This window comes from Mustela nivalis (assembly GCF_964662115.1).
Source record: "Mustela nivalis genome assembly, chromosome: 9".
In the NCBI taxonomy this organism is placed as follows: domain Eukaryota; kingdom Metazoa; phylum Chordata; class Mammalia; order Carnivora; family Mustelidae; genus Mustela; species Mustela nivalis.
This window is the reverse complement of record NC_139028.1, coordinates 89635161-89651433: the sequence shown is the minus strand read 5'-3', so window position 1 is coordinate 89651433 and position 16273 is coordinate 89635161. Positions and strand designations below refer to the sequence as shown.

General features: G+C 32.4%; 1 protein-coding gene across 1 annotated transcript in view; it reads left to right on the top strand.

The window, feature by feature from the left end:
- Positions 1 to 745: 745 nt before the first annotated feature.
- The window catches only part of LOC309841271 (doublecortin domain-containing protein 1-like), a gene marked incomplete at its 3' end in the record, with an annotated part of 145554 nt that continues 130026 nt past the window's right edge, over positions 746 to 16273 (top strand). The window contains exons 1-2 of the mRNA XM_082684176.1: positions 746 to 777; positions 891 to 1057. Coding sequence (XP_082540302.1) covers positions 989 to 1057 — 69 coding nt within the window. The 5' untranslated portion in view covers positions 746 to 777; positions 891 to 988. The remainder of the gene's footprint in view (positions 778 to 890; positions 1058 to 16273) is intronic.

The window sequence follows — 16273 nt, the reverse complement described above, 5'->3', positions numbered from 1 at the left end:
CAAGTTAAAAAATGAAATCCTTTCATTTTCCCGGGTTCCCAAATGTGCCTAAGATTTCTTTTTATTTTTCATTTCTGGCATTTCTGAGGGAAATTAAATCTTAAAAAATGATAGCTAGCTGCCATGTTATTTGACTATTTTACACTAGAAAGACTTTATAAGCTAATCGTGTGAAAAAGTGTATAAACATGTCTGTCAAGTCCAGTATAGATGTTGCAATACAGGCCAACAAGTAAATATCTTCTAAATGTTTACAAAACGGGTGCTGAAATAACATTCCTAAATCTTTAGCTTATATCTCAAAACTTAAAAACAAAAAGGTGCGATAAAATGCTTGCTTAAGATTCCCTTTATTTTTAAACAGCAGTACCACCCTGTTTTTATGGGTTATTTAAGCAATGGCAGTGAAAAGACTTGAATAGGATGGCTTATAAAGGTGTGGATTATATTTTATGAATAATTTCCAGATGTGATATTTTAGATATATAGACTCCTCTATGGGAAGCTATATACAGAAACAACATGGATCTTACAATTTTATCAGGACAATGCAAGTAGATTTCAGCAAGGTTGGTTCCAACTCATCTGTGATAAATGAGAAGATAAGGCAATCAGTGCACACCATGACACTCTGTGCAGCTAGTTAGGCACACTTCAGAACTATTCAGGTGTGCTCACAAAGCTTATGAGTCTTGCATGGGGGGTATCTCAATATAAATACATCCTTCATGGTGGCCACTAGTAATGCAGGAATTGCCTCTGTAAGACTTAACCCAGGTCAGATATAAATAATAGATGTTAAGAGTTAGTTCTGGTATTGGGACTGTGTTCCAGGCAGTGCATTTTCAGTTGGGTCAAAAGAATTTATTTTCCCTTATTTTCTTGTATAGTTCCTCTGCTTGAAAAATGCCTGCAAAATTCCATCACACCTTTGCGGGGACCAGTTTGGGTCTCTAAGGGAGAAGGTTTCAGCCCCTCAGGATCTAAGATGTACATCCAAGGAGTTCTTTTGGCCTTGTACCAACGACTAAAGTCTGCAAAAAAATATTATACACAGGTGAGTCATCCCTCTTTAAAAATTGCTTTATTATGTGTTTTTAAATGTACTTGGTTATATAGAGGTGATGATTGGCATTGTGTCATAAAAAAACTGTGACATGTATTTTGTGAACTCAGTGCCCGTTAGGGAGCCAAAATGCTGCTTCTGTAATCTCAAAGCCAGCAATAATGGGGCTAATTGTATCTGTCTTTTGGTATGGGATGTCATATGTCTCATCTTTTCTTGCTGCATACTGTGCAAAGCGAAGGCAACTCCTTATGTGGAATTTCTATAGACAGTTACTTTAAGCAAGAAAATGAATAGCTCCTAAATCATTTGAAGGTTTAAATGCTCAGTCTTTTTTTCTTTTTTTCTTTTTTAGTATGAAATCAGAATTGCTATTGTAGAAGGTAGGCTAAAATGTAAATCAGTCACATTCTGGGAAATGAAATTGTGAATTAACTTCTTGTCAAGACTAACTCACTTCATTTATGCTTATTTAACTTGTATGTTTAGAAAGTAATCAGGTTAAGTTTGTGTCTTTTAATTTTTAAGTATCCTTTCCATAATTGTGAGATGTGTGTATGTGTAAAGATTTTGATATTTTTATAAGGACATATAGGGACTTTGATTTATCTTAAAGTGGAACTAAAATTACAAAGCAGAATGATTGATGGCCATTTATAAAATAAAAACAGTTGCCACATTTTTAGAATCCCCTTTGCACTTGGTCTTAAGAAGTTAAACATATATTTTACCATGTTAAATAAAGTCTAGGTTTTACATTTCTAATGATGAGGTTCCAATTTAGGACAGGGCTCATTATTTCAGGCCACAGGCCACTGAAAAATGGATATTTTGAAAACATCACGCTATTATTCTCTGTGTGCTGGGGGAGGGGAGAGAGGAATGAGATGTGGTCTCAGTGTTCACACAGCACCTCCTGCTGTCTTTTTGGAAAAGGACAATTTGTACTGACGAGAAGAAATTCTTGAACTAAGGTGTCCAGAACTAGCAAGAAATATCTTCCCATGAGAAACTTTTATTCTCAAAATGTGATTATTTCCTTAGTTAATTAATCTCAGTGGATCCAGAAGTGGGATTAATAATTATCGTAGATAAAGCTACTTATAATGATAAATATGAAAAATAAAAATTCAAACTTCTTTTTAAATTTTTTCCCCAGTATCATATATAAAATCTGGTATAAATATTATAAAATTTATTATTATTTTGGTGAAATTATTCAAATTGAAATATTAGTTAACTTTTAAGATACAAGGATATTATAAAATAGATGACCAATTTTATTATAATCATTTATTTGGTATTAAATTGTTTGATTCTACTTATTAGTTTAAAATTTTTTGATGTTTAAAAAAGAGATCATTCTGCAGTACAAGAAAAGCACTGTTTAAATCAAATCTTAAAAAACTTAAACATTTAAAAAATTTTATTAAAAGTGAGGATGTTAGAGATAAGAAACTGCTCAGAAAGTAATTAAGGCTTGTTTTTTATTCCATTGTCCTAAACATGTAAAATTGAGCAGTTGAACTAGATTGAAAAGAGTTCTGTATATTGTGAAAAAAGAAAGTATTTCAAGAGCTACTGCTTTGATTTTAAAGGTTTCTTTAGGACTCAGAATTGATGAAAAGTACATTTGAGCAAAATATGAACAAAATTAACATTTTTAGCATCTTTGAAGTTGTCTATATCATTCACACTATGCCAGATTTGGGAATGTTTAAAAACCTAGGCTCTTTGCCATTCCTAACTCAACCTTTTACTTTTGCTAAACTGTAATAACAAACATTTGCACTCAACAGTTTTAATATGATACTTTTTTAGGTTTATTTAAAATATAAAAATGAAGAAAAAGAAATAGAAATTTACCTGTTATGCATTTCCATGCAAATTTCTATTTCTTTTAGATATGCTCAATTCTATGTATTCTTGAGTCTCTTTTGTATTGTTATATCATGATTTTATTTAAAATTATTTGCGATGTTTAGAAAAGTCACTGTAGCTGTACCATTGTCAGGTCATCAGTAGCTAAGTGTTAAGCCTGGCAATTATTTTAACATGAGTAGGACTTCTTAGCAAATATCCTTCTTAGCATTAATGAACTTTATTTGAACTGCATTTACTTCATTTGACCTTAGAGATAGGCTTTTCTATTTAGTTTTATATAAGATCATGTTGAGGAATCAGGTAAAATGGAGATGGGTAATGATTCCTACTTCCTTAACAAATCTAAGCTTATAAATTATAGAATTAGATGAACTCTTGATATTATTTCCATTGATTTCTCTTCTGAGATTATATATAAAAACATTAATATTGTTTTGCTGGGATTCTGTCAAAGAAAATTTCTTTCCATCTTTAAATTGGATGTCTTGGGATTCCCAAAGGGCATTTCTTTTAAATAAACTGATAAAATACCACTAAAAGGAAAGTCAGAACTACTGGTTTTATGTTTATAGACTTACTCATTTTTCAATTTCTAACTCTAACTTGGCTATTATAGCATGCAACCGAATTAAGCCCACTACATTAGTGTGGTCTTAAATGTATACTGATTCATGTATATAAAATGAGATATTATATTTAGGACAGCATAAAGTTACTTAGTCTTACATTTATCACATTTATTTCCTTAAAAGTGAAACATCTTAGAAATTGCTCAGAGCTAAGCAGAATCTATTTAATTGGTAATCTTTGAAGTAGCATAAACGCATTCCTATGAAATGCAGTTAACACTTTCAGCGACAGCGACTGTTCCATCTCATTAGCATTCTTGTTAAGTAGTGGTGCTGTTGGTGGGGGTGTTGAAGTAGGAATGCCATTGTGTCGAGTTCCAGTGTTTGGGGACAAACACTGCTGTGGAAGGAACGTGTGAAAAGGCCACAGTCCTGTCAGTGAATGAGGAAGGCTGTGCTTTCTGTGTGCTTCAAGCAGGGAAGCTGTCATTCATAGGCCTAACATGGCTAAACAGAGGCCAAAACACAAGCCTGCACTACCTTTTAAAATGATATTAGTGATTTTTAAACATGATCGTCTTTATGTATGATCCTACATAGAGCTTTTCGTTGCTGTCAGTAAACAAAATCTATGTCAGTCTCTTCAGAAACACTGTAGAGATACATAAAAGTCCATGGAACTGTGCCAGGAGGCTCTACAAATAATGATTTGGAATGACTGATCTTAAGTAGGAACGTGATCTTTAGGAAATGTCTATTGCTGGAAATGTCTTCTCAATTTTGATACTTCTTTGAATCTTTTTCCTCCAGCCAACAAAATTCCTGTATACGTTTAAATAATGAGTGCATTGCAGTCTTCTTTGAAAATAGTTTCTAAAAGAACTCATAAACATACAGCTTTAATCATTTAAAGTGGTTCACAGGATGGTTTAACAGTTGTTATTGATTGCATAGCCATTTTTTAAATTCAGAGAGAAACAAAGGAGATGAGTATCCAACTGTAATATCTTAACAACCACCATCTTAATTATGAAGAATATCACAGTCTCTGTGAAATTTAAGATATGAAAAAACGTGAAGGAAATTTTTAATTTTATTCCTAACTTTCAGCACTTTGGAAAGAAATGATCATCTTGGAAATTTAGTTTTAGCTTGTTGATTACTTAAAAACAAGAAATAAGAGAAATACACCCAAATATTTCTTGAACTCTTGGAGCATTTTCTAAACTTAAAAAAAAAAAAAAAATACTGACAATTTCTACTTATGTCTAAAGCTGCAGGGAAGTGTTTTATTTCTGTAATTTTAATTTTGAAATATGTACTTGGGCTATTTGTAATAGACCCTTACTTAATGAAGTTTATTGAAAACTATAATTTTCTGCCTGAGTGATTCAAGTTTTTTTGGTATATAGTTCTTTTTATTTATTAATTTAAGTAAGGTACTTTTTAAAAATGCTATTATCTGCTACTTCTAAATGTTCTATATTTGATGTGTTGGGTTTAAGAATCTCAGATACTAAATCTCTATTTCAAAAATTAGGTTTCACTTTTTAAACTAGAATTGTACTATGACTTTATTGTACTATAACTTTATGTAATTAGGTGAGGAAATGAACTTCCAACTTCAGCATGTATTGGTTTTGCAGTTGAAAACTGAAATCTATTTTATTATTACATTGAACTAATCTTTATGTAAGCTCTAGATTTTAAAAATTTTTTCTAAGTTAATGTTGGTTCACTTTATCCACGCTCTTAATAAGTTTGATACTTAGATAGCAAACCAATAATAATAATAATATAGTTTTATCAGAAAAGATTCAGTTCAAAGTATGCTTGAATTACATTTAGTGCTGACAGAATATGTCACTTGCAGAAAGTATTCTTAAAGGAATGTTAATATTTTAATTTTCCATAAAAGAAGTATTGGAAGTTTATTTTTTATATCTTATATATTAAGTCAGTCATTTATGAGTCTTAACACAATTGAAGAAGTAACTATTTCTATTTCATTTTTTATATATACTTTATTTTTGATAAGCCAGCTACTTTTCCTCCCCACTTTATTGAGATATAATTGACATATAACATTATGTAAGTTTAAGGTGTATAACATGATGCTTGGATACACTTAAATATTATAAAATGTTTACCATACTAGGGTTAGTTAATACCTCTATCATCTCACATAATTGTCATTTCTCTTTTGTGGTGAGAACATTGAAGATCTATTCGCTTAACAAATTTCAAGTATGTAATATAGTATTGTTAACTGTACTCACTTTCTGTACATTAGATCCCCAGATATATATACATTAAAAAATTGTGCTATTTCCTTGATTTAACCTTCATGAGGCAATACCCAAAATAGTTCAGTTTTGAACTTCTTGATGTCTTTTGAAAGCTTGGAACGAAATTTATAACATATAAATATAACTTACTATTAAACACATTAAAATTGTGTTGCAGATATTTCAAGTAGTTTGAAAACTACTTCTGAAGGTTCTGATAGGTAATGTTTTAGAATTTTATGTTGCTTGTAGATTTGAATGATGGATGATTTTTTTTCTTTCCCTGAAACCAAGCTGCATTCTAGTTACTTGAAGTATTTTAAGAACCTTAAACTTGTGTCTTTTTCTAAGTGTCATGCTTTGAGCAGGCCTAACATCAGTTAAATGAAGTGAAAATTGCATTCTTGTCTTGATAGAGATGAAAATGGATTTCTGGTCATGAAATAGATGTAGTTGTCACTTTTTAAAAAAGGTGTCAGCAGTTTGCTTCAGTGAGTAAGGTGCCAATTCAGTATGGCAGTAAACTTGTGATCTGAGCAATCAATAAAATGCTTCAATAACTTCTGCTTCATTACACTTATAATAAGAGGCTATAGATCCATGGCACATAAAATGTTGATAAAGAGGATATGTGGGGACTGACTGTGACAATTTTCTTGAAAGTACAGTAAGTGCAATATTGCCATCTAGAGTTTGTGCATAGGTAATTATTACAGAGAGGGACAAAACCACGATGGGATAAAACAGGAAATGATATTGAAATACTGTTTATTTTCCATCATTTATCCATGACACATTTATTGTTATGGAACATTTCATTTGACTTGTCATAAAGCTGTTTAGGTCAGGAGAAAAACTTTCCAATCTGTATTTTTCTCTAATTCTCTTAGAATTATACTACCAAATGTCAAATATGTGTCTCTGGCTCAAATTTGAACTTTTTACCATGAAAACTATTTATTAAATAACTCACTTTCAAAAAATGATTATACTTAGAGGTTTTCCTTTTTTCTGGTAATTCAGTTATATAAAAACAGAGTTTTATGGACATCTCATTTGGGTATCTTTCAATTCAAAATATTATCTTAATTAATATTTAATATCCCTTCAAGAAATAAACATCAAATAAGAGCTTTGACTTTAAAAATGGTATTTTGAAATGATTATATAGGGAGATAGACTTTCCTGCTTATGTGATTATGAACATTTTAATGAAGAGTAAGTTCCATTTGGAGATTGAAAATATGTCTTCGTCTTCAAATCACTAAAACACTTTAATCATCTAAAAACACTTCAAAAAGTATGTTATCACTTTTTTGATTAATTAAAAGACTTTTTTAATTTTTTACTATCTTTTTAATGAATTACTATGGAAAATACATTTCAAACAAAGCATTACTGAGCTTTTTCTCCCTCTGAACTTGTGACTAAAAATGCAAATTGCAAAATAGAAAATTTTTAAAAGTCTGCATTTACTGCATTTCTTAACATAAAGTAAACTTAATATGGATATAGATGAGTTACTAAAGAAAGTTAAATAATCTGGAAAGGTTATTACCTTTATTCTTCCATTTATGTATTTTACAATTTGTATAGATAGCTTTTATAAGCTCATAGACCTCAGCCTTCAGATTTTCCTGAGAATGATTTCCTGAGAATGATAATTTGGCATTAAGGTAATAATGCATTTTTCCCTAATATCACACTGGTTAGATACTTTTTGTTCTCATACATCTATGTATGAATTCTTTCTATAATTTTAAAAAATGGAAATGGTTCAACATTAATTTATTTTCCTTTTTGGATCTCAGTTTTATTTTTAAACATCCTAATATTATATTTTCTTTACTTATATTTAATTTAAGATGAGGGGCTCTTATTTTGAAATTTTTAATCATACTGAGTGGAAAATGTTGCATTTTAAAACCTCCAAAGAAGTATAAAATTGTTCTGGTAAAGTAAGTGAAAGTAGGCCTGACAAATTTTCTTTAAATTACTCAACCACCTACAGGTATTATTGCCTATGACTCTTTTGAAATGAGAATAAATTTTATAGAGTTACAGCAGCAAAGTGAAAGAGTGTGTTTGATAGATTCCCTGAACAGTTTCAACACCCACAGGTATTATTTGTAAGAAAACAATCATGCCGAGTCTTCAGCTGGTTAGAGAGGGCACAGCATTCTATCTTCACCTGACATCCTATCTGTTCCGTCAACATCCTGGGCCCCCTGCCTGCTGCCCCCTCCTCCCAGAACAATAACGCTCACTGAGATGTTTGTGTGAATGGACAAGAATATGAAATTTTCTTTTTCCCTTGGAGAACTAAAGCAGTATTGAAGGCATATTCCTAAGGGGAGGAAAACCAACTGTCTTGAGGATTGACTAGCATTTTCTATTTTCTATTCAAATTGATCAGTGTTGTCAATGATTGTTAGTTAAGATCTTTGATTATTAAGTCTGACTACTGATTGATGAAAGGGAGATTCTTAGAGTTAATGTTTTAGAAATCGTTGGCTTGCTTTATTTTATTAAGAGGCATATAGTGGTTTCCTCTCACCTGTTGTTCTTAGCATTAGCTTGAATAAATGTTAAATAAAACAATAAAGTGCTGATTTTAAATATTATAACTCATTATTTGCCAATATTTTATATATATAACAAAGATGCAAAGAATTATAACATTAATTTTTCACTGTCTCAAATATTTTCAAAGTAATTATGTCAGAAAATCAATTTTACATAATTTCCAAAAAACAACCAACATCCAGTTACATTTTTAAAAGATTTCAAGTTCCTAAATAAAGCGAATTATATACATGGATAAAAGATATGCAAGGCATCTACTTATTAACACTTCCTATTCACTGGGAAGTAATTATTGAATGTTTCAGAAAAGAGAATGATGGCATAAGTAAAAGGTACTGGACAGATCTTAGTCTGCAGCCTCGGCAAGCCACAAGTGACTTACATCTTCTAGAGCTGTACTGCCCAATACACTGTTAAAATCCCTTGTGGTTCTTCAGTTTAAATTAATTATAATTAAATAAAATAAAAGAACTTAATTCCTCGGTCTCAATGTCCACATTTCAAGTGCTTAATAGCCATATCATCATTGAAAATTCTACAGGATAGTGCTGTTCTAATAGAAAGAAATTTAGTCTGGATACCCTAGTTATACTTCTGACATTTAATTTTACATTCAGTGACTAACAAAATAAAGAGTCTCTTTTAGTATCTGGGTTTAAATCGGTGTTGGGTAGATAAGGTACTCTGGTCTTCATAAAACAAAATTCCATATATATATTACATAAAATATATATTATATATATGATATATATATCACATATATATATCCACATAAATCACATAAGTCATTAGTCATAAGTGACATAAGTCACAACCTATTGGCCATATAACCACCAAATGGATACCTTTAGGACTTTCAGTGTATATCACTATATGGAATAAATAAACTATAAATAAACTATATGGAATGGTGTCTTTAGGGACCATGATTGTTGTAGTCACTGAATTAACCTTACCTTTTTTGGTGAAAAAAGATCTCCCCACTCTGTGAAAAAAAGATTAGAGGGACAAAGAAGATGAAGTGTTGAATAGTCCTTTATGTGTTGTTCCATTTGTGCATTAACCAGGATTGATGATACAGCACAACCATCCAAGACCTTGCCCTTGGAGTTTCCATTCTTGTTATGTACATAGAACATAGGCACATGAAACTCTTAGGAAACACGCTTATTAATATGTAGTGAAGTAGTAAAAATATGTATGGAGTATAGATTCTATGTTGTAGGGGAACTTAAGTAAAAAAGATTATTAAAAATAGAATGAAAGCATTTCAAGGTTGAAGTGAAATTTAGAGGCGATCTAATCCAGTCCTCTCAATTTACAGATAATGAGAGTAACAACAACAATAATAATTGCCTCATTGCATTGTTATAAGGATTAAATAGTTAATGTATATAAAATTCTTAACATAGTACCTGAGACATAGTAAGTGGTCAGTAGGTTGTAGCTATCCTCATCATCTTTGTTATTAATTTTTTTTAACTTCATTGAGGTCTAACTGATAAAATTGTAAGATATTTAAAGTGTACATCATGATGATTTGACAGAAGTTTACACTGTAAAAAGATTCCTACTATTTAGATAATTAACGCATATATTACCTCATATATTTACATATATTTTTTTGATGAGAACATTTAAGTTCTACTCTTTTAGCAAAAGTTCAACGATATGATACAATATTACCATCCATAATCAGGTCATACCTTAGATCCTTGGACTTCATTCATCTTATAGCTGAAAGTTGGTACTCTTACCAACCTCTTCCTATGTTCCACACTTACAGTCCCTAGGAACCACTTTTTCACTCTGTTTCTATGAGTTTGACATTTTTTTGATTCTGCATATAAGTGATACTTTTATTATTAATATAATAGATAAGTCAGTTGAGATACTTGTCTAAGATGAGACAGCAGGGCGAGGTTATAAAGGGACTGAGCTCATCTTTGCTATTAGAGTAGGCAAGGTATGCTTTATTAACTGAAGTATGAGGAGGGCTTTTAAAAAAGAGATTCATATAGGCCATGGTATCAAGTTAGGAGTGAGTTAGACTTATTTTCAAGCAAGTTATACTTAACACAAAAAAGGTTATTGGTGATCTTTGCAAATGATGAAATCTTAGAGTGAACAGGGTTAAGGAAAGAATTGCTGCTGAGGAAATAAGGGCAGTGGGTTTCGGTGAGACATCTCATAGGTTGCGAGTGTCTCCTATTTTTTTTTTTTTTTGAGGGTTACAGTATGAGAATGAAGAAATGTCAAAAGAGGATTTAAAAACCATGAGATACTGTGGACTCTGAAAAACAATCTGAGGGTTTTGAAGGGGCGGGGGGTGGGAGGTCGGGGTACCAGGTGGTGGGTATTATAGAGGGCACGGATTGCATGGAGCACTGGGTGTGGTGCAAAAATAATAAATACTGTTATGCTGAAAATAAATAAAAAATAAATTAAACAAAACAAAACAAAACAAAAAACCCCACTGGATATATTTTATATGATTACATTTAAGATTAACTCAGTATAACCCCTTATGATGTGTGTTCTATTTTTTATGATAATTACAAAAAAATTTTTTTAAGACTTTATTTATTTATTTGACAGAGATCACAAGTAGGCAGAGAAGCAGGCAGAGAGAGAGGAAGGGAAGCATGCTCCCTGCTGAGCAGAGTGCCCAATGTGGGGCTCCATCCCAGGTCCCTGAGATCATGACCTGAGCCAAAGGCAGAGGCTTTAACCCACTGAGCCACCCAGGTGCCCTGATAATTACAAAATTTATAAAAATATTAATTCATAACCTATATAGGGCACATGGTCTGGTAATGGGACAAAAGTTTTATAACTATCTTTTTTGGTCAGTTCTGTCACGCTATCTTTTTGGCTGTATTTATAACTTTACTTGGAAGTAAGGAAAATAGCTAAATTTGTGGCCCATTTTGAATGTGAGACTGAGGCTAATGGCTTTCTTCAACCTCAGAATTGGAGCATCCGAGATCCTGAAGTTGTTGAGGAGTATGGATAGGGAATGAAAGTCACAGAATTTGAAAAACATACGTTGGAGTTTACTCTAGGAAAGAGATACATGTATCAAGTAAGCAAATTTACACAAACACCATACAAGATATGTAAAGAAGCAGTTTTAAAATTTTGTCTAAATCTGATTTGACTTTTCACAGAAGGTGCCATTCATAATACCAGGGAAAGTAAAAACTAAATTTGATTAAGGCCAAATAATTTAACCAATCTTTTAGGTAACACAGCATTTTGGATAAAGAAGCTTAGATGCTCATGTTTCTGCCCTCTGTGTTTCCTCCAAGAAGGCATCTGGATTTATAGGGGGAAGAGGAGGTTCAGTCAACTGGAGTTGTTCCTCTGCAGATGCACAAAAAGAAGGAGGAGAAGTTTTTTGTTTTTTTGTTTTGTTTTGTTTTTTTTGTTTGTTTGCTGAGCAGAAAGCCTGCCATGGGGCTCAAACCAAAGGCAGATGCTTAACGAACTGCGCCATCCAGGCACCCCAAGATGAGTAGTTTATTTATTTATTTATTTAATAAACATATAATGTATTTTTATCCAAGATGAGTAGTTTTAAGGAATAAGTGACTAGATTCTCAACTTCCAAGTGTACTTTTTACTAAAGTTATTCTGTCTGTGAATGTGCCTGCAGTGGAGGTATATGCCGCTTCTTGTTTCCCATCTTCTATTCTTCTTAGGCAAAGCATATGTTTCCCTCATCTCAAATCTACTGCAGTGCTTCACCCTAGAATAGAAAAACCTGTAGGACATCAGACAAAGGGACACTTTGAAATATTGGTGCCATAAACTTCTTGCAGAAGCGCTGAACCTTTCCTTCTTGTTTTTTAGGTGTTTCTGTTAGGAAAGAGATGGGATAGAAATAAGCTGAGGAGAAAAAGCAACATGTAAACTTTCTGATTAAGAGCTTTTCCATATATTTTGAAAAATGGATGATGGTTGATATAAAATTTTACTGATACTTAATCTCACTGGATAGATTTAAAAGAAAAATGTAACTTTTTTATCTCGTAATGCTCATATTTATAGTATGCCAGAAAAGACATCCTTTGCAACTGTCTTTAAGCTAGCAATAAAATATTTCCAATGGCATCTTAGAATGTTAGTAGGCATTTCTAAGTGAGGAGTACATAGTTTTCTGAACTTTTTTAGATAGTACGTGAGTGAAATATTTCAGAGTCTTCATGGTGCCAGGAAGGCAAAGTAGTTTGAACCTTGTAGTTTCCAACTGCTGAGGTATCACCGGTCTTGTTTCTGAAACTGACAGCTGATGTAACTCCTGATCTGCTTTCTGCTTGGTCAGGAGTGCTCCCTGGAAGTTCTTGCATTAGTTTGGCTCTCACTGAGTTTCCGCCACGTTCTTCATCTTGCCCATGGCCTAACCAGGTCACACTAACGGCCTCTGCAGTGCAGTCAGTGTAGGCATTTGGGCCCTTAAATATTGTGGCACTTCTGGCCTACAACTTCGATACCTTTTAGGTACCCAGTGGCCATGTGAGAATTTGTAGGTCTTATCCATTCCTCAATGAAAAATGACTCAAGAAAGCTAGGGGATGCCCCTCTTTCAGCCTCCTCCATACTATTTCACTGCATTTATACTTTATGGCTGCATCCCTCTCACTTTTGCCGAAGACTGGTGAAAGGGCACAGCCTCAATACAGTCATCTCACAGAATATAAACTGAGAGTCCAGAGGGAAGCCCTTTGCCCTTAGACTTCTCAGCTTAGAGCTAACACACCTCCTCCTTTCTAAGCTGGGAGACAGTAGATCAAACCTCTGTTCTCCCTCCACACACTGCACACATCCACCCATCCCACACCACCTCTTTCTCATTTTTCCTGTAGTCCCTTGAGATGAGAAGAGGTAAAATTTGAGCTTTTTACCCCTTCTGCATTGGTAGTTTTTGAACATCTTTGATTGAAATCCATAGTAAAAAATACATTTCCTATCATAATTCACAGCAGAAAAAATACACTTTATGTTACAATTCAGTATTATATACATACCTCTCCACATATGCATATAAAACAAAAATTTTCCAAAATAGGATTTAACCTTGCTACATATGAGGCCCTATTAAAATGTGGTGTGGACCCACTAAATTGATTTCACAGCCCATTGACATATTGTATAAGGGCTGTATTTCATCCTGTACATCCTTAACATGGCTTTTATAATTCAAAAATTTCTTCAATATTCTATTAAAATTATCAAACATACAGAAATTTTACAGTGAACATACATGTACCTACCACCTAGAATCTAGAATTAACATTTTACTAAGTTTGCTTTATCAAATGGTATTCATCTGTCCATCTTTCCATCCATCACATCATTTTTTGATGCATTTTCAAAGTAAGTTTCAGACATCATACACATTTTTTTTCTTTCCTCCTCTACCTCTTCCTCCCGCTTCCTTCTCTTTTACATGCTGGCATATGTTGTGATCATTTTGTACTTGGGATATACTCTGTTGTTAGGTATTTTGAATACTACTATGAAGCAGAGGTAGAATAGAAACAGCAAGCTGTGAGCAGAACTATAGCCACAGGCTTGCTGGGCTCCTGGTTGGAAGTAATCTGTGGTGCCTAACTGAAGAATACTGTGTGAAGGCAGGGACAGGAATTTGCAATCCTTCCAGTGCCAATCTTGGTGTAGCTGAGGACAGCTGGCTGAAAAAATTTGCAGACTTACTGACAGGACTAATGGATTTATAGAGAACTCTGGACCTATTGAGTAAAGGGGAAGTGCAAAGGTACAGTTCAATTTCTGAGAACTGACCCAGCCACCTACTGATTCTGTGACCAGATTTGTACTATCCATAATAACTTCAGATAGTAGACACACCAAACAAGTTTTTAGGACTCTAGTATTACTTAAGGAGATTTAAGAAAGGTTAAACTCCAGTAAGAAAAAGAAGTGAACTCACAAGGAAGGTGATAGATTCAAGAAACAATGGTGACCATATAAGTTGATAAACTATGTTGGTGAGTTTAACTATTTTGACTATAAAAGGTTTTTGTTGTTTGTTTTGTTGTTGTTGTTGCTTGTAAGATAACATCCATCAGAGACATTCCAAATTAAGGAGTTCAAAGTGTGTTCTGGAATCAACAAAATGGTTTAAGTTACCTAAGAATAAACCCAACAAAAGATATATAAAACTTCAATGAAAAATATCTATAAAACATTTTCAGATACAAAATATGGAATGAATAAGCAGAGATATATTAAGTTCTAAGTAAGAAGTCTGTATCTCATAAGGATATAAATTCTCCTTTATTTTAATCGATAGTGAAATTCCACTCAGAATCCAACCAGATTGTCCATGAAACTTGGTAAATTTGAGAAAGCCAAGAACGAATAATTGCTACCACAATTTTGAAGAACTGTTCTATCAGTAATGAGGAATTATTAGAAAGTCAAAATCATTATGGTAGTATTCATTATTGTGATATTACTGCATAGATAGGCAAATCAATGGGAATGAATAAAATGTACAGAAAAAAAATCCATGTCATATTTGAAACATGAGAGAGATAGCCTTATAAATTATGAAGAAAGAATAGATAATTTGATAAATATTACTGAACAGCTCTACTCATTTAGGTTATTTTGTATGTCAAATACTTTGTCAACTACTGTTGTTCTTCTGCAGTTATTGACATTTTCATCAACATATTTTGTTGGCTAATACAGTGAATTACATTGGTTCTTTCTTTTTTTTTTCTTTTTTAAAAAATTTTTTTAGAGAGAGAGAGAGGGGTGGGGAGGAGCAGAGAGAAAAGGAGAGAGAATCTTAAGCAGAGTCCATGCCCAGCGTGGAGCCTGACACGTATCTCAGTCTCATGACCCTGGGATCCTGACTTGAGCTGAAATCACTGTGGGGCACCTGAGTGTCTCAGGCCACTTAACCAGCTGAGCCACTGAGGCGCCCCATGGGGATTCATTTTTAAATGTTAAATTAAATTCACTTTCCTGAGATAAATCTTACTTGATTGTGAGGTATTATCCTCTTTATATACATAATTTGAACTTTATATACATAATTTGATTTATTAAATTTGATTTATTAAAATGCTATTAATGATTTTTTTGTCTATGAGCATAAGTGGTATTAACCCATAGTTTCTTTTTCTTTTGTTCTCTTTGTTTGGTTTTGGTATTAATGTAATGCTGGTCTCATAAAATGAGTTGGGAAGTATTTTTTTTCCTCTTCTGTTTTCCAAGTTGGTTTACTACCTATATTATTTCTTAAGTGTTTGATAAAATTTATCAGTAAAGCCACCTGGATCTGGAATTTTCTTTGTTGAGAAGGTTGTTAATTAGTAATTAAATTTCTTTATTAGAAATATATCCATTTAGGTAATTAATTCTTTTTTAAAAGATAATTAATTCTTTTTAATTGGCCTTTAATAGTTTAGTAGTTTATGAAAGAATTTATCTATTTAATTTAAATTGCCAAAGTTTTGACATAAATGTGTCGAGAATATTCTATTATCACTCATGCAAAGTCTGTAGACCTTGATTTTTGATTTTTTTGTATTGGTAATTTCTATTCTGTCATATTTCTTAAGTGACTGGGTAGAAGTTTATTAATTTTATTGATATTTTCCAAGAAACAACTTTTAATTTAAATGATTTTCTATTTTTTGGTCTGTGTTTATTTCATTGATGTTTTTTCTTTATTGATTCTTTTTTTCTGCTTACACAGAGCCTAATTGATTTTTTTTTTTTTTTTTAGTTTATAAGTTAGAAGCCTAGATTATTGTTTTTAGACCTTTCTTCTTTTCTAATACAAACATTCTAATGCTATAAAATTTCTCTCAAAACCCTGCTTTAGTTATGTACCATGTTTT